Source organism: Protopterus annectens, chromosome 12.part0 (assembly GCF_019279795.1).
Source record: "Protopterus annectens isolate FY-2018-M chromosome 12.part0, PAN1.0, whole genome shotgun sequence".
NCBI lineage: Eukaryota > Metazoa > Chordata > Ceratodontiformes > Protopteridae > Protopterus > Protopterus annectens.
This window is the reverse complement of record NC_056746.1, coordinates 609,291,167-609,310,933: the sequence shown is the minus strand read 5'-3', so window position 1 is coordinate 609,310,933 and position 19,767 is coordinate 609,291,167. Positions and strand designations below refer to the sequence as shown.

The 19,767-nt window shown below is 40.1% G+C and overlaps 1 protein-coding gene across 3 annotated transcripts in view; it reads right to left on the bottom strand.

Moving 5' to 3' along the window:
- TMC5 (transmembrane channel like 5) overlaps positions 1-19,767 on the bottom strand; it is a 1,577,296-nt gene that overhangs the window by 1,019,950 nt on the left and 537,579 nt on the right. For all 3 annotated transcript variants that reach the window (XM_044089737.1, XM_044089736.1, XM_044089738.1), the window contains one exon: positions 19,420-19,610. In XM_044089737.1, coding sequence (XP_043945672.1) covers positions 19,420-19,610 — 191 coding nt within the window. The remainder of the gene's footprint in view (positions 1-19,419; positions 19,611-19,767) is intronic.

The window sequence follows — 19,767 nt, the reverse complement described above, 5'->3', positions numbered from 1 at the left end:
GTCAACACTGATCTTTTTGACATGTTCTGTCAGGTAAGTATTGACCATGATACACATGAATTTTTGCTTGTTGAACATCCCTGTATGGGATGTTTCTTTGGTATACCCAAAGTACACAAATCACAAACAAATCTACATTTTAGGCCAATCATTTCAGCTATGAAGTCCAAAACAGAGAATATTTCTCTCTAGTTGGATTTCATACTTAATCCGAAATTTTGAGGGACATCAGTCTCACTCATGGTGAATTTTATTTTGCATCTTTGGATGTAAATTCACTATACACATGCATTAACCAGGACATAGGTATAGAATACTTGAGGGATTACCTTAGTGGTTTTACTGACTTCACACAAGGTAAAGTTGAGATGATTTGTAAACGTATGGGCATAGTTTTTACAACAACTATTTTGAATTTAATCAGCAATATTACAAACAGACATCAGGAGTGGCTATGGGGTTAAGGGTTGCTCCGGCTTTTGCCAATCTTGTCATGGCCATGTGGGAGGACAGATATTTATATTTGCATCCACAGTAGTCCCATATTATTCTATATCAGAGATACATAGATGACTTGATTTTCTTGTGGACTGGTGGAGAAAAAGATTTTGAGTCTTTTGTGAAAGACTTAAATCAGTCTACTGAATTTTTTAAATTCACAGTGGGAAGATATGGAAGGACCATTAATTTTCTAGATATACATTTGGCCTTTGATGCAACTAGTAACACTTTTGTATATAAAATCTTTAGGAAAGATGTATTTGTCAACCAATACTCGCATAGAGATAGCTTATACCCTAGACATATCAAGAAGGGGGTAATCTAGGGTCAATTTATTTGTCTTAGCAGACTTACATCAGATGATGATACTTTCTCTCAGGAGATGATCATCCTGACACACTTTTTTGAACAAAGAGGGCATGGCCAGGTTTGGCTTACAGGTACACAGACTGAAGCTTACACTTTGAGAAAGTCTGTTGCTAAGCCCATCACTAGGGGTGTAAGTGAAGTACGTGGTATGAGGAAAGAGAAAGATAATACCACTTTCATTAATTCATTCCCCATACCTATCGTGAATGAGATGGGTGTAATTAAACATATCATTAAGAATAACTGGAAAGTTTTGATGGGTAATAGAGAGCTTACACAGATCATTGGTACACAACCTAAGTTCACGTATAAGAGAATTAAGGGCATCAAGGAGAAAGGAAGATCTCCGTTACTTTTTTTAAAGCTGTCTCGCTATGTTAAACTCCTTTAACATAGCGAGACAGTTTTAAAAAGCAATGGAGATCTTGCGTTCTCCGTTGCTGTAAAAAAAAAAAGACTTATACTAATAGAAATTAGTATAAGTGTATTCAGTAATATAGTAAACGTTGTGCACCAGTTTTAGCTACTTTTGCATTTCATTCCTCAATATCAGCTAAAGGTACTCATATATGAACTAAGAGGTCTCTCTAGTCCCTTATTTCTTCTTGTAAGCTATTATAATCTTTCCCACTTGTAAAACTGTATACTTCAGAAATTTTATTTTTATTTATTTATTTGTTGACAAGATTAGTCTCATTTGGCTAGCGACCTCTTTAAACCCCAGTGTCTTAGTATATCACACTGTGTTGTTCTGTCTGTTTTTATTGATCGTAGGGTTTTATTTTATGTTCTTATCAACCACAGGACATAAAACAGAATTTTGTCGATCTTTATCATCTCTGTCAGTCTTCAAAAGCCTCAAGGATTTCTCCTCTGTTGCACTGTATACCAAACTCATCCTTGCCACAATGCTTTCTAAGGTGCTACAGCAGATTTAGTACAGAAATAAGTAGTCAGAATGCAAATGTACTGCAGGTCACATTTGTTTTTGCCCTCTGAATACTCAGTGGACATTTGTTTTCCTTGTGGTATAAGGTAATGCATTACATATGCAACATCCACCTTACTGTATGGATGAGTGGTAAATGTGCTATATCACATGCATACTTTGTGTGTGTGTGTGTGTGTGTGTGTGTGTGTGTGTGTGTGTGTGTGTGTGTGTGTGTGTGTGTGTGTGTGTGTGTGTGTGTGTGTGTGTGTGCGCATGTGTGTGTGTCTGTAGGCATAAATATGTATAATATATGTATGTATATGTATCTGTGTATATGTCTGTAAGCATAAATATGTATAATATACGTGTGTGTGTGTGTGTGTGTGTGTGTGTGTGTGTGTGTGTGTGTGTGTGTGTGTGTGTGTGTGTGTGTGTGTGTGTGTATGAGTTTACAGCTATAAATGTTAGAATCACATTTGGTAGAAAAAATTAGTTAAAATCTCATTTGGTAGAAAATTAATTTTCTAGAATCATATTTAGTCTAAAATTAGACCAAGTACTTTATTTCAAATGCACACATTCCCAAAACACACAAGGGAGAAAAAAGATAACAGTGAAAATGAAGGGGGCATACCCCCTGCATCCTCACTGTGGGGAGCAGGTCCTCCACATCCCCTGGAGCTATATGTTTAACAACTCCATGGTTGCACTGTCACTTCTGGCGCACACAGATAGATCGCACCAAAAGTGATTTCACACAGAAAACAATGATCACAGTTCCTTGCATCAGCACTATTTACTCACTATCTTAACTGACATGATGATCACTAACCTTATAAAACAGAGAGGTAAAAATATTAGCTAGCTAAAAGACTTTTCAAAATTCAACTTGAAAATATAACCGCTACATGCAAGCAACTTAATGTCATTCTACCAAATGAATTTTTGACCAAATGTGTTTTATACTGTTTTTTTTTCTTTCAAATGTACTGTTAACCATGTACATGGGGCATGCTTCACTCTTCTCCCACCCCTAATTGCCCAACCACCACCCAGATCCCATTTAATCCCACTGCTCTTTTCCCGCTTTTTAATGACATCACAAACCTGTTTAAAGAACCAGATACTTATCAGGGCAATTTCCACACATTCACCCACCCTGTACCATCCATGACAATAGTATTTCCTGCTTAAAACCATATTGCTCACTATCCAATCTCATAAATCCCTACTCATCTAGAGCCGCCCCCAGCATACAGCTGCTCAACACATGAGAACTAGACATCTCCCACTACTGCTAGATTTGCAGTGGAAGCCTTGACCCCTTTGGGACCCTGAGAGATAGTTTCTGGGTCAGCAGCAGGGTTTTTGAAAAGGAATTTATGAGAGTCAGGAACCCTGTAGTACCTGTCTGGCTTAACAGGAGCTGGAGGTAAGGAGTCAGGGGTCAGACTGGACTCTGAAAATACATCATATACAATGTCTAACACAGGGGGAATAGCTAGGGGCCTGTGTTGTGGTAGTAAAAGGAAGTCTCTGAGCCTTTTCTTAGATTCTGAAAAATCTTGGCTCTCCCAGTGGAAATGCTCCCTCATGGTATGCAAGGTTTCCCCAAAAGAGTAATCCTCAGGAGGAGAGGCTGAAGGGATAGATTCTTCAGCATCAGAATCCTCATAGGGAGGAAGAGAGTATTCCTGATCAGAAGAGGAATCGGAAGAAATGGAAACCTGATCTGAAGATTCATATTCTGTCTCTTGCCTAGGCCTTTTATCAGGGGGTGGATGGGAACCCCTGATCAAAGTAATTAAGTCTTCGGCCATTTTGAGCATCTGTTTTTTGGTTTTCATCAGCACTAAACATGCCACAATCCCCCTCTTTTGGAAGTGAGAGGGCTTATCGGTCCCTGGCAAATCCAGCTTAATCTCTGAGTTCATCTAACACCAGGTCTATAATAGTGCTGAAATCAGCTTGGACTAATTCCCCTATCAAGATGGGTGAAAAAGTTATTCATTTTGACAACGGCTACACCTCTAAGTCATATCTAGAAGAAAGGAGTGTGTTCCTCTAATTAAGTCCTTGAAAAAAGCCAACATTAAAGCTCAAATTATTTTTCCTGCAAGGATAAAAATCGCCTTGTCAGAAGGAGTGAAGATCTTTGATTCCCTACTAGAAGCAGTAGAATTTATCCAAAACTAGAAAATGCTGTCAGACATAGAAGAAATGGAATGGTCATCCCAGAGTTTGAAGAGACAGACAACAAAAAATGGATGATCTGTGAAGGAAGGAGCACACAATACTAAGAAACTAAGGGACAAATGAACAAATTCCTTCTAATTTTAAATGCTTTGTTTTATGAATCATAACATATTTAATTCTGGAAAATCTCTATACTATAAGGTAATGTGAATCATCTTTATTAACTTTCTCTTTTCCTTTCTATATCTATTTCTTCTAATTACATATAGTACTGAGTATTTAAATAACATTCTCTCTCTCTCTTCTTCCTTCCTATTCTTTTTTGTTACTAATGTTCCTTTTCTCTCTTTTCCCCATTATAAGTACTTTACATACTTTTCCCTTTTAAATAATTACAAATGATATATGTCTTCTAATTCTTCAGCAATAGTATAATTTGACTAAATACCAAAGTGCATTTTTTCTAGTGGGTCAGTGGTGAGGTAACAATGTGTTTCTGATTAGTGTTTCTAACTAGATGTTTTAGACACTTTATTTAGATTTATATAAACATTAATACAGTACTTTAATAGTGTTTTATAGATAGCTAAATATAAGTATATATATATATATATATATATATATATATATATATATATATATATATATATATATATATACTAGGTTCTTTTTTTTATAAATAGCTGTTTTTATATGAAAGGGTTAATTTTTTCATGATGTTGATGTTTTGTGAGGTAACTGGTGGTCTGTGTGACTGTTCTCATTGTGGAGATTCATGACATGCACTAACAAGGCAGCTCGAGTGCAACTCTAAAAGCTTCAGGACTTGAATTTCCTGGCAAAAATGCTTTTTTTCCTCACTACAGACAACCTCTGTTGTGTATGAGCCTATTTAGATACTTTTTAGCAAGTTTATGAAGCTGGAGCCTGAGGAAACAACAGTGATTATATCATTTAACCTTTTGAACTTGTTAAATGGTTGTATTTAGAATTATTTTCTCTTGAAATTCTGTTATCCTTCACTTAGATACTTTAAATGGTAAATGATTAGTTCTGATGGAAGTGTTTGACTCCTTTGAAAATACCTTTGTTCATTTATAGATGTAGATTCTGCAGATTCACTGACACTATTAGTAACTAAATGACATCAAGTGAACTAGGAGCTGCATTAGAAAACTCATTATGCATATTAACATCAGACTTATATTACATAACTAAACCTTTAGTAACTAAACAGAGGGTTGTGAGCCTTTTTTTAATGCATATGAGTAATATGTGTATAAATGTAAAATATAATAGTTATGTTGTAATAAGTGTTATATACATATATTCAACAGATCCTTACATGAAAAATACTAGATAGATGACTGACAAAATGGTTAAATCATCTGATGTTTCTTGAAAAGTCTTGGAAATATTGAAAATCTTCTTAACCTTCAGCTTGTAATGTTTATACATACTATGATTTGATGTGTATTTCTGGCATATCTACTTATTAGATGTGCTATTATCATATGTGACATATTCATATAGCTTCAGTTATATTGAACACTCTCATTCTGATGTTTATTTCATGGATTCAGATTTCTTTAGTTGCTTTCATAATGCTTTTCTTTTTTGTTTTTATACTATATTCTAAGCAGAGATGGATAATTTGTGTCTTTTGGTGTTGGAGAGGTAGTGGACGGATAGTTTAGTCAAGTTTTTAACTAAACCAGAAACTTTATGTTTCATGTATGTGTTTCTAAATAGTTTTAGGTTTTTGAAACTAGTGCCTAATACACGTTATGCATCTATGATAAGTACGTTTTCAATAGATTTCAAGTCAACATGGAAGAAAGGTCTTTCAGTAACAACATACACATTATAGTCAATGGCTTATAAATGTTTATCATTAAATATTAATGGTTTGAACAATAATGTCAAAAGAGCTGGTTTGCTTAAATATATAAAAATGCTTAAAGCCCAGATCATCTTTTTACAGGAAACCTCATCTATTAAAAAATACTCATTTAATAGCTATACCATTCTGGCCGATTCATGTTTTAGGACTAAGAGAAGGGGCACTCTTATTCTATGGAAAAATACTCATACTATGCCAAGAATTATAGATACAATTTCAGATAAAGATGGGATGCTAAGCATGGTTATTTTGGAAATCAATAGGAAGTATTATACTTTGATTAATACATACTGGATACTGGACTAAGTACTAAATATGTTGACAAATATCTGGACCTGATTACTTTAAATGCAAAAGGGGAAATTATAGCAATAGGTGATTTTAACTGCCTATTATCAGGAAATGATTCTTCTAAAAAAAAAAAAAACTAACATCTCAAGCCAAGAAGTTAAATGACTTTACAAACCAGATGAACCTTAAAGATATACATGGTCTAAGAGAGCAGTATTCCTTATTCTATGTTCACTATTCATATCGGTTTGGTACATAAACATTGATAAGGTCTTTGTATCAAATAATATACACTCTAAAATAAGTTGTTGTATCTTTTGGCTTTTCCTGGTTAGGGGTCGTCACAGCGGAACTCCGGTCCGCTAATGATTGGCAGTAGATTTTTACGTGGTGAGTTGCCAGCCCTGATGCACAACCTTCAATGAAGGTACGCCCATTCACGCATGTCTCCAGACAGAAGACGCTCTAGCTGAGAATCGAACGGGACAACGTCTTACTGTGAGGCGACAGTGCTACTGCAGCACCACCACCGCAGTTATACACTCTCTATAATGACTTGTCCACTTTCAGACCATAATACTATAAACTTTAAATTAACTACGCATACAGATGATTTAAGATTTCTGCAGATAATTCCTGCTTACATAACTAAGTTAAAAGACTTTAGGGAATGGATAATGAAAGAAATAGACATTTTATTGAAAAAAATGATAATGGTGAAGTGACTGATACTATACTATGGGACACCTTTAAAGTTTATATATATGGTACAATAAAATCTTAGTACCTTAAAAAAAGGAAGGAGTGGGACAAAGAAAAGTACAGTTGTGTACACTTACCATAAATGTAGATGTTTGAGTGTATTCACTGTTGCAGTCATTACATTTGGGTAATCTCATGGCAGGTTGCCCTCAGTCAGACTGATTGACAAAGTCTTGGGTCCTGCGTCGGTTGCTGTCCCTTCTTCCATGACGTCAGGTCATCAGGGGTATAAGACATGCAGCCGATGCCATTACATCAGTTTTCCTTGCCCCAGATGTCAGGTGCCGCCAAAAGGGGAGCAAAAAAAAAAAAAAAAAAAATATATATATATATATATATATATATATATATATATATGTGTGTGTATATAATTTAAAACACAAAAAATATACCTCCAAACAAAAGCAAATACACCAAAAAGGCTTTTAAGCATAGTAAAAGAAAGGAGAGGTATAGTAAGAGAAAAACAGGGGGCTGGAGGGTGGGTAACCAGGACTGCAACAGTGAATACACTCGAACATCTACATTTATGGTAAGTGTACACAACTGTACTATGTTTTTCGTGTTTCACTGTTGCAGTCATTACATTTGGGTAGATTGCCAAAGCTATGGTTGGGAGGATGGAATTATACAGCATTAGGAGCAGCTATAAGGCCCTGCAGGACAGCAGTGGCAAAGCCTGCTCTGGATTTAGAGAAAAGGTAAATGGTAATGCTTGGTGAATGTATGAACTGAGCTCCAGGTAGCAGCTTCTATAATGTCTCTGGTAGGAATCCCTCTGAAAAGGCTGCAGAGGTAGATGCAGCCCTGGTGGAATTACATCTGATCCCATTGAGGATAGGTTTACCATGGTGCATATAGCAGAAATTAATACAATGGCTTATCCATTTGGAAATAGTCTGCTTTGAAATAGCCTTTCCCTCTGCCCCTGCAGCAAATGCCACCAGTAGCTGTTCAGATTTTCTTACAGATTTTGTCCTGTTTAAGTAGAATCTAAGTTGTCTGTGTACATCCAATGAATGCAGAATCTGCTCACCCTTGTTCTGTGGATTGGGAAAGGAAGTTGGCAGATGAATGGTCTGATTAAGAGCCACACTGGATACCACCTTAGGCATGAAAGATGGATTGGTCCTGAGAGCCACCCTGTCCGATGAAAAATAATGAAAGGCTTCACTGCCATAAGAGCCTGTAATTCTGAAATCCTTCTAGTTGAAGTGATTGCTAAAAGGAAAGCTGTTTTCCAGGAGAGAAATTTTAGGTCTGCAGTAGCAGCTGGCTCAAAAGGAGGGAGAGTGAGTTTTTTCCAAAAAAAAATTGAGGTCCCATGCAGGAGTTGGTGCTCTCCTGGGAGGTCTTAAATTTTTGGCCCCTCTGAGAAACTGCTTTAGAAGAGGATGAGAGAAGAGGGGAAGTTCTGTGTTGCAATGAGCTGAAATGGCAGAGGCATGAATTTTTATGGAAGAAAAAGATAGGCCCTTGTGAAGCATCTCAGTTAAGTATTGCAGAATCTGAGGAATATTGGGCATTGCTGTGCTTATTCCTTGTGATTGGTTCCAGGCACAGAATCTTTTCCATTTGTCAGCATAAGATTTTCTAGTACTAGGCCTTCTAGCCTCCAAAATGACATCCATCACAGGTTTGCTGAGGGATGCCAAAGGTGAAATTAGTTGATTAGCCATGCTGCAAGATTCAAAGTTTGGAGCTGAGTGTGCAGAATTTGGTAGTTCTGCTGAGACAGTAGGTAAGGTGTCTGAGGCAGGTGCCATGGAGGAAGGTGTGACACATTGCGCAGGAGTGGGTACCAGTGTTGGCAAGGCCAGTCTGAAGCAATCTGAATCATTTTTTGGTTTGTCTTGTCTGACTTTTAGTAGAACTTTGGAGAGCAGAGGCAGAGGGGGAAAAGCATAGACTGATAGATTTTTCCAGCTGAATGATAGAGCATCCACTTTCCAAGCTTTTTTGTGATGAATTCTTGTGTAGAATTTGTCCGACTGACAGTTCTGAGGTGAGGCAAAAAGATCTATGTCTGGGCTCCCCCATTTGTGTGTCAACATGTTGAAAACTTGTGGTTCCAGTTTCCATTCATATGGGTCCATAAGATTTCTGCTTAGTTCGTCTGTTAGAGTATTTAGCTTTCCTGGCAGGAATTGAGCTTACAGTTGTATTTGATAGGTGAAGGCCGTGTTCCACAATGCCAAGGCTAGTCTGCAAAGGGGGTAGGAATGTGTACCCCCCTGCTTGTTTATGTACCACATAACTGTGGTATTGTCTGTCTTTATCATTAGTTGTCCTAGATGAAGCTAGTCCTTGAAGGCTGTCAGTGCATTCTGAACAGCTAGCATCTCTTTCTGATTGATATGTAGGTGCATTTGATTTGGGTTCCATCTGCCCTGAATGTACTTTCCTGTCAGATGATTCCCTAATGCATAGTCTGATGTGTCTGTAGCTATGGTTTGGGCAGCAGGGGGTGGAGTGAATGGCAATCCCTTGTTTTGGTGGCAGGCCTCTGCCCACCATAGGAACTCTAGTTGCAGGCAAGGTGTAATAGGAATCATTGCTTCCAGGCTGTGACAATGTTGACTCCATAAACTTTTTAAAGTACCACTGAAGTTTCCTCATGTGCAGTCTTGCATATGGAATTAGAAGAATGCAGGAGGCCATGAACCCCAAGGCTTGCAGAATTTGTCTTGCAGATAGCAGGGTTTTTGTGGCCACCTGTTTGAAGTAAGTCACCAATTTAATTTGCTTTTCTGGCATAAGGTAAGTCATCTGGGCAGTTGTATTCAAGCTTGCACCCAGGAATGTAATTTTTTGAGAGGGTACCAGTTGTGATTTATTTTCATTTATGGTGTACCCTAGACAAGTTAGAATCCTTTTTACAAACGCCAGATGCTTTAAAAGAATGTCCTTGCTTTCCGCCTGAATTAGACAATCATCCAGGTATGGATATATTTGAATATTTCTTTGCCTGCAAAATGCAATTACTGGTGCCAGGCACTTTGTGAAGACCCTGGGCACAGTAGTTAAGCCAAAGGGCAGTGCAGAGAACTGGTAATGCAAGTAGCCTGCTTTGAAGTGGAGGTATCTTCTGCAAGATTCCCTGATTGGGATGTGCAGGTAAGCCTCTTTTAAGTCTAGAGTTACTAACCAGGCTTCTTTGCCTAGCATAGGTAGTAACTGTTGAAGAGTCAGCATCGTGAATTTTAGAATAGCCAGAAATGTGTTTAGAGTGGATAAGTCCTGAATTGGATGCCATGATTTGTCTTTTCTGGGTACCAGGAAAAGTCTTGAATAGAAACCTTGTCCCTTTTCCTCTTCTGGTACTGGTTGAATAGCCCCCATGTTCATGGGGGACAGAACCTGTTTCTGGGCCTCTGCCCACTGATTTGGGGGCAGTTATGGCCATCTGTTTGGGATTGGCAATGTGTGGAAATGAAATCTGCATCCCTGGGATACTATATTTAAAACCCATTTGTCCTGGGTAATAAGTTGCCAGTTTTGTGCATGAAGTGCCAGTTTTCCCCCCAAAGGGGCGGCTAAAAGGTAAATGCTTGGTGATTGTAGAGAGATGTCATTGAGACTGTTTGCCATAGGAAGGTGCCTTGCTGTTTCCAGATTTGGAGGTGGAGGCACCCCATTGCTTTGTTCTAAAAGTTCCTTGTGACTGAAACCTGGAGCCTTTGAAATGTCTGGATTTGACTTGAGTGGTTCTCGAGGGAACTGGAAAGGACCAGTTCTTAGTAGGCCAGTGCCTACTAAATCTTGGAGGCTACACTTGTAAGAAATATTTCACAGTTTGCACAGATTTAGCTTTATCTTCCATCTTTTTTAACACTTCTTCAGCCTTATTACCAAAGAGACGGTACTTTTGTAAAGGAGCATCCAACAATTTTGCCTTAACATGGTCAGGCAGAGATTGCTCTTTGAGCCAAGCATGCCTTCTTAGCACAGATCCAGTTACAGCAGCCCTGCAACAGGCCTCCAAGAAATCAAAACCACATTGCAAAGTATGTTTTCCCACTTGTTCAACTGAATGTAATAAATCCTGCAAATCTTTATTTTCCACACAGCCAGAGATTAACATCATTTTCTGTTTTAGTAGTCCCTGATTTGCTGTTGATATTTAAGCATATGAAATTGACAGTTTAAAGCCCTGATTGCCAAGGTTGCAGACGTGTAAACCTTCTTACCCCATCTATCCAGCGCCCTGAAATCTCTATCAGAAGGGGTAGGATTTTTAGCAGTTGAGGCCTTAATGCCCTTGGGACCCTGAGAAATGGTTTCAGGATCAGCAGTAGGATTTTTGAAAAGGAATTTGTGGGAGTCAGGAACCCTGTAGTATCTGTCTGGCTTAATAGGGGCCGGAGGCAGAGAATCAGGAGTCATACTAGATTCTGAAAAAACATCATCAACAATGTCTAGAACAGGAGGTATGGCCAAAGGCTTATGCTGAGGAAGAAGAAGAAAATCCCTAAGTCTCTTTTTAGATTCAGAAAAATCCTGACTTTCCCAGTGGAAATATTTCCTTAAGCTATGTAAAGTTTCTCCAAAAGAAAAATCCTCAGGGGGGAAGCAGAAGGAATGGAATCTTCTGTGTCAGAGTCCTCATAAGTAGGTATAGATAAATCCTGTTCAGTAGAAGAATCAGAAGAAATAGAATCCTGATCAGAAAATTCATAATCAATGTCTTGCCTAGGCCTCTTAGCAGGAGGGGTTTGGCTACCCCTGATCAAGGTAATTAAATATTCAGTCATTTTGATCATTTGTTTTTTAGGCATAGGGGCCTGCACATGTGGCCCAAGTATCATTTTTTTAGACATAGAAGTAGATTTTGGCCTTAGTTTTGAAGATGGCGTGTGTTTAATATACAAATCTTTAGGACTGAAAACACCCTCAGAAGCCGGTGCCTGCACAGTGGCTCCAGACCCATCTAAGGTGGAGACATCTGCGGGTTCAATACTTAAAGCATCTCATGGCATACCGAACTCCGAATGGGTCTCAGTAGAGGCCTGCGAATCAAAAGTAGCAGGCATCAGGGGCTGCGAAAGCGCTTCGCTGAGTACCAGCGAACTAGCGACTGGCTTAGGAGAAGCGTTGTCATCAGTTTTGGACCTCGACAGCCTGTCTCTGTCTTTTTCTTTGCATTTTTTAGGTATTCCGGTAGTCGGATTGCTAACCGATGTCATTTCTGGATAGTTAAATTGTGAGCCAAAATATTTAGAAGCAAAAATATACCGACGTTTAATAGTGCGTTGATTAAATCTAGCACAAAACCGACAACAAGGTACGTTATGATCAGGGCCTAGGCAAGGAATACAGTACAAATGGAAATCCTTGTGAGGTATTTGCTTCCCACAAGTAATGCAATTATTAACTTTTACTGACATCAGTAAGGAGCAAGAAAAAGTTTCCCCAATGGGGTACTTAGCGTTTAGTTGAAGACTTTGGTTCTGAAAGTCGAAAATTAAAATTTCAGGGGTCGGCCGACCAGCACTTGCGAACTGCTTCTGCTTCGGGCACTTCGTGGCAAGAAAGACTGATGTAATGGCATCGGCTGCATGTTTTATACCCCTGACGACCTGACGTCATGGAAGAAGAGACAGCAACTGATGCAGGACCCAAGACTTTGTTAATCAGGCCCACTGAGGGCAACCTGCCAGCAGATTACCCAAATGTAATGACTGCAACAGTGAAACATGAAGAAAGTACAGTTTTGTACCTACCATAAATGTAGATGTCCGATAGACATGCAACTGCAGTCATAACATGTGGGTTGTCCTGCCTCAGGCAGCCCTCGGTCGGCTGGATTCCAAAGTCTGGGTCCGACGTCGGCTGATGTCGCATTTCTCTCCAACGTCAGTGCGGCTGGAGTATATAAGCGTCAGCCGATGCCATTTTCTTCAGTGTTTCTTGCCCCAGATGCCAGGTGCCCTCCAAGGAAGGCTGTAATCAAATTGGAAGACAAAAACAGGATTCCAAATAAATACATGAGCAATAAAACAAATACACCATAACAGATATCCCCAGCTAAGAGTAAGGGGGATAGGAGTGGACCCTAAGCATAGAGGGGTATGGAGGGAGGGAAAACCCGACTGCAGTTGCATGTCTATCGGACATCTACATTTATGGTAGGTACAAAACTGTACTATGTCCTTCAAGAATGCAACTGCAGTCATAACATGCGGGTAGAATACCATAGCTTAGCTGGGGGAGGAGGTATGCTCTAGGAAAGAGATTGTGTGGCAATCAAACCCTGCAGGACTGCCGAAGCAAAGCCTGCTCTGGATCTGGAATATAGAGGGAGATTGTAGTGTTTGGAGAATGTATGCATGGAGCTCCATCTAGCAGCTTCTAGAATGTCCTTTGTAGGCACCCCTCTTAAAAATGCTGTAGAGGTGGCTGTAGCTCTGGTGGAATGTGGTCTGACATAGGCTGGAACAGTCTTCCCATGAAAGGAATAACAGAATCTGATGCAATGTCCAATCCATTTAGAAATAGTCTGTTTTGAAATTGCTTTTCCTTGGACTGCAGGGGCGTAAGCTACAAAAAGTTGTTCAGACTTCCTACTGGCCTTGGTTCTGTCCAGGTAGTATCGAAGTTGTCTATGAATGTCCAAGGTATGCAAAAGTCTTTCCCCCTTATTCTCAGGATTGGGGAAGAAAGCAGGCAGATGAATGGCTTGATTTAGAGAAACCCTAGATACCACCTTTGGCATAAAAGTAGGGTTGGTCCTTAATGAAACCCTGTCTCTGTGGAAAATAATAAAGGGTGGTATTGCCATTAGGGCCTATAGCTCCGAAACCCTTCTTGCTGAGGTAATTGCCAACAGGAAAGCTGTTTTCCTTTAGAGAAATTGCAAGTCAACTGAAGCTGCTGGCTCAAAAGGAGGTAGAGTCAGTTTTTCTAAGACAAAATTGAGATCCCAGGCTGGCACTGGGGCCTTTCTTGGTGGCTTAATGTTCTTGATTCCCCTGAGGAATTGTCTTAGTAAGGGGTGAGAGAAAACAGGAGGATCAGTGTTGTATCTAGCTGAAATAGCAGATGCATGTATCTTTATTGAAGAATATGAGAGGCCGCTCTGTAACATATCTGCCAAATATTCCAAGATGAGTGGGATGTTCGGTAATGATGCATCATGTCCCTTGCTGGTATTCCAATTGCTGAATCTTTTCCACTTTGCTAAGTAAACCTTTCTGGTGGATGGTCTTCGAGCCTCTGTTAGTATCCGCTGAACTTCCTTGGAGAGAGATAAGCTGAAGTTATTTATGGGATCTCCCAGGCTGTTAGCTGCAGTGTCTGAAGGTTGGGATGTAGTGTTTCGAAATTGTGTTGAGTCAAAAGTAGAGGCCACTGAGGGAGGGCCCACCTCCTGGTGTGACATATGCTCCGTAGTAGTGGGTACCAGTGTTGTCTTGGCCAATCCGGAGCTATTATGATTCCCTTGGGCTTCTCTGCTTTGATCTTTAGTAATACTGAGGTCATCAGTGGCAGAGGTGGGAATGCATAGATTGCTAGGGAGTTCCAGTTGAATGAAAGGGCATCTATTTTCCAAGCCTTTGGATGGTAAGTCCTTGTGCAAAATTTTGGTAGAAGATGATTGAGGTGAGAGGCAAATAGGTCCACTTCTGGCTTGCCCCATGTCGAAGTGAGTTGTCTGAAAGCCTTCGGATGTAACCTCCACTCGTGTGGATCTGTGAAATTCCTGCTTAGGCTGTCCGCCAACACATTGTCTTTTCCTGGAACAAACTGGGATTGTAACTGGATGTTTAGACTCAGTGATTTCTCCCAAAGCTGCATTGTCAGTCTGCAAAGGGAGTAAGAGTGGGTGCCCCCCGCTTGTTTATGTACCACATCACAGTGGTGTTGTCTGTCCGTATCATTAAATGTCCTTGCTGGAGTTGGTGTTGAAAAGCCTCGATAGCATGCATTACTGCCAGCATTTCCTTTTGGTTTATATGCAGATGTGTTTCCTTTGGAGACCATTGTCCTTGTATACACCTGCCTTCCATGTGTGGCCCCCATCCAAGGTCTGAGGCGTCTGTAGTCATGGTCTGTGTTATCTGTGGTTTTTTGAATGACATACCTGTGTTTTCCTGGCTCACCGAGGCCCACCATAGGAATTCCTTTTGTAGGCATGGAATGAGTGGTATGATTGTCTCCAAGTTGTTGCTGTGTTGAGACCAAATGCTTTTTAGGTACCATTAAAGCTTTCTCATGTGTAGTTTTGCTAATGGAACCAGTAGAATGCAGGATGCCATGTAACCCAGGGCCTGTAGGAATCTCCTTGCAGTCATCTGGGTGAGTTTTGCTAAACCTTTGAAGTATTGAGTTAATTTCTCTTGCTTGTCTTCTGTCAGGTAAGCCATCTGAGAGGCTGTGTTTAGTTTGGCTCCTAAGAAGATTATTTGCTGGGATGGCTGCAGTCTTGACTTTTGGAAGTTGACTGTGTATCCCAGAGCTTGAAGTAATTGTATGACATAATCCAGGTTTTTTGTCAACATCAATTTGTCGTCCGCTTGTATGAGGCAGTCATCCAGGTACGGGTAAATTTGTATACCCTGGAGCCTGCAATGAGCAATTACTGAAGCCAGGCATTTTGTAAATACTCTGGGTGCAGTAGATAAGCCAAATGGCAATGCTGAGAATTGATAATGCTCTGGCCCTGCAAGAAATCTGAGGTATCTTCTGCAGCTGTGTCTGATAGGGACATGCAGGTATGCCTCCTTGAGGTCCAGAGTAATCAGCCATGACTCCTTGCCCAGCATGGGAAGGAGTTGCTGTAGAGTCAGCATTTTGAACTTTGGTACTATGAGAAAGGTGTTTAATGTGGACAAGTCCAGTATTGGTCTCCATTGAGATTCTTTTCTTGGAACAAGGAACAGTCTTGAGTAAAACCCCTGTTCTTGTTCTTGTTGTGGAACTCTTTCTATTGCTTTCATTCAAGTCAGCAGAGTGATTTGCTTGATAGCCTCTGCCCTTTGATGTTGTGGTAGATTTGGCATGCCTTGTTTTCTTGGTAAGGTATGAAAATGAAACCTGTACCCTCGGTCTATAATGTCCAAAATCCATTTGTCCTTTGTCAGTCTGTGCCAGTTTTCTGCAAACAGAGATAATTTCCCGCCCAAGGGAGCTTCTAGTTGTTCCCTGGTAGGCGGTAGTAGAGGTAAGTCATTGAGTGTGTGGTTGTTGGGCAGGTGAAACCCCTGCGTCACTTCTTTGGTTTCCTGGCTGCCATTGTCGTCCCCTGTAAGGCCCTCTGTATTGGCCTCTTCCTCGGCCACGTCTGTTCTTACCCCTTTGAAACTTTTCTGGATTAGGAAAGGACCAGTTTTTTAAAGGCCAATTCCTACTGAATCTGGGGGGTTGAACCTGGAGGAAATCTTTCACAGTCTGAACTGATTTTGCTTTTTCTTTGATGGTCTTTAACACATCCTTAGCATTTGCCCTAAAAAGCTTGTTCTTTTCCAAAGGTGCATCTAGAAGTTTTGCTTTTACATGATCTGGCAGAGGTTGATCTTTTAACCAAGCATGTCTACGCATCACTGCCCCTGTCATAGCTGCCCTACATGAAGCTTCCAGTGCATCATATCCACACTGCAGGAAGTGATTGCTTACTTGCTGAGTGTTATGTACAGCTTCCTGCAAAGTCTTCCTGTCTAAAGGATCAGGAGAAGCTAATGTTTTTTGTAAATCTTCTAAGAGATAATCCTGATATTGGAACATATGAAAAAGGCAATTTAAAGCTCTCATAGATAAGGTAGTGGATGTGTAAACCTTTTTACCCCATCTCTCTAATGACCTTGCTTCCCTGTTGGAGGGCAAAGGATTTTTTGAGGTGGAGGCTGAAACCTCCTTTAGGCCCCTGTGAAATAGTTTCCAAATCAGCAGTATGGGCCCTAAATAAATGGGAATGAGTTTCTGGGACCCTGTAATACCTGTCTGGCTTGGCTGGAGCAGGAGGAAGAGAATCAGGGGTAGCACTAGAATCAGAATACAAATCATCCAGAACATCAAGTACAGGAGGAATAGCTAAGGGCCTGTGCTGAGGCTTCTTAAGGAAAGTCCTAAGGCGTTTCCTAGAATCAGAATATTCCTGACCCTGCCACTTGAAATGTTCCCTCATGGTGTGCAGAACTTCCCCAAAGGAAATATCCTCAGGAGGGGAGGCCGAGGTATGGAATCTTCTGCATCCGAGTCCTCATAGGTCTGGAAGAGCTCTTCCTGGCTATCAGAGTGGACAGAGCCCTCAGAGTCTTCATCTGAAGGAGAAGGGTCAGAGGGTTCAACCCGGGGCCTTTTATCAGGAGGAGGCTGGGATGCTCTCTCAGGATGGGCCTGTGAACCTCTGATCATGGAAATTAAATCAGCAGCCATGGACATAATTTGTGTCTCCGGAGTCGGCTAAGGTAAGGATTTGGAAGCAATATGCTTTGTTTTGCTGGCTGCCTTAGCCCTAGTGTAGGCCTTAATAGACATGGCCATAGGAGGCCTGGCAGCTCCACGTGCAGGAGTGGCCTTGTCTACAGCAATGGTCTCGGGCATTTCCTCGGTTTCAGTATCCGGAGGAAAGTCTATAACTGGCGTCGGTGTAATATCTGGAATCGGAGTCATCAGTAATGCGGTGTCTTCGGTTCGGAGCGGTGGTGAGACCGTCTCAGAGGGAACCGGAGCACTCGCGCTAGGTTTTGGCATGGAGTCGGTGGTAGACGCGGGCCGAGGATGTCGGTCCCGGTCTTTTCGCTTCTTGGGAGTTTGCGATGTCGGAAGGTCCGACGGCATGGTGTAAGCAAATTTATCGCCGAAAAAATCTTCAGCGAACTCCGCCCGGCGCCTGAGAGTGCGCTTGTTGAAGCGAGCACAGGCTACACAGGCCGAGACGTCATGGTCTGGGCCCAGGCAAGGGAGGCAGTAAGAGTGGAAATCCTTATGAGGTATTTGTTTACCACAAAAAAGACAATTGTTAACTTTTTCAGTAATTTCTGACATCGGCTGAGGCAAGAAAAGATCCCCAATGGGGTACTTAGCTTTTTTGATGACTTCGGTATCGTAGAATACAGGAGCTGACCGACCGGCACTTGTGAACTGCTTCTGCTTTGGGCACCGCGCGGCAAGAAAGACTGAAGAAAATGGCGTCGGCTGATGCTTATATACTCCAGCCGCACTGACGTCGGAGAGAATGCGACATCAGCCGACGTCGGACCCAGACTTTGGAATCCGGCCGTCCGAGGGCTGCCTGAGGCAGGACAACCCACATGTTATGACTGCAGTTGCATTCTTGAAGGACATTATCTTACAAAAAACATAGACAAGATAAAAATGGATGCAAAACCAAATAACAAAGTAGCACATAATGAAATTACTAAGTTAAATCAAAAATACTTAGAAGTTCTGAATCATAAGGTAGTCATAAACCTGGAAATATTGAAATTACAATCTTATGCTGTAAATCCCAAATATCTACATAAAATAGCAGTAAGATCGAAAAAATAAACAATCAAAATCTTATTAATGAGAGGAAATATAAAAGTGATAGCTCAGTTAAGAGTACATGTAACTTAATGGGCATATTAGAAGTGTTCAAAAACTACTATAAAGATATAAATAATAACATCACTTTTGGAGACAGATAATGTAATAAATACTTTTATTCAAGGAAAATATAACTACTAAGGTTTCACATAAACATTACTTTAAAAAGATTGGATCTGCTAACTATGATCTTATATTCATTTTTATAACAGGAATACCATATTTCATATACAGGCATACCACATTTCATATGGGTTGTTGTTCACATAGCTTGTTGTCACACATTTTACATTTACTTTTTCTTTTCATTATACAGATGCATATTTTAGGTATAATGTTTTATAATTACTTTTAGATAGAAGGTTTTAGGTTATTGCCCTTGGATGTAAAGGACTTTTTAAATTAAAGTTTTAGTTAACATCAACACACTAATGTTTATACACTTTTGTGCACGTGTTGAGGTTACTCTAAAAGTGTTTTTTTTTCAGGGGGCAGGCTGCACAACCTTGTAATTATATACACTAACATAGAGATCACACATCCCTGGGAAGGGACATATTCCCCAAATACAGGGTAATGCAGTCTCACAACTGTCAACCATCTGTTTTTTTTTTTTGACCAAATTGTGTCGACATAACACAGGTTGTTTTAACTGCAAATGAAACTGAGGTAATAGAAACCCTCCTCAAACACACACAAAGAGATAGATAGATAGATAGATAGATAGATAGATAGATAGATAGATAGATAGATAGATAGATAGATAGATGGATGGATGGATAGATAGATAGATAGATAGATAGATAGATAGATAGATAGATAGATAGATAGATAGATAGATAGATAGATAGATAAAGTGCATATATTAGACAGAAAACAGCTAAAAGCGGTTACTATCCTTCCTTTCTTTTAGTCACTGTGATGCTATAATACATACCATTTCCATTTCCTCCAGATGGCTTAGAATAGGATGTCACATTTTGTGCAGGTTCAGGTTTAAATGATGTCATAGGAACAACCTCTGGATGTGAATAGTTTCTGTGTTCTCTTCCATTGTTTTCTTCGTAGTAATCATATGAGTTCTGATCAAAAGATGAACCTGCATGTGTTGATCTTCTCCCTGGGAAACTGTGTGATTAAAAAGTGCATATGAATCGATTTGTGTTTCTTACATTGAAGTAATTTTTGTTTAAATACTTACAAAACTGCTAAATTTAAGAAACAGATTGCAGTTGTCAGTATGCAATGATATATTTTCACTTTTAATTTTCTTCCAGCTCAGAAA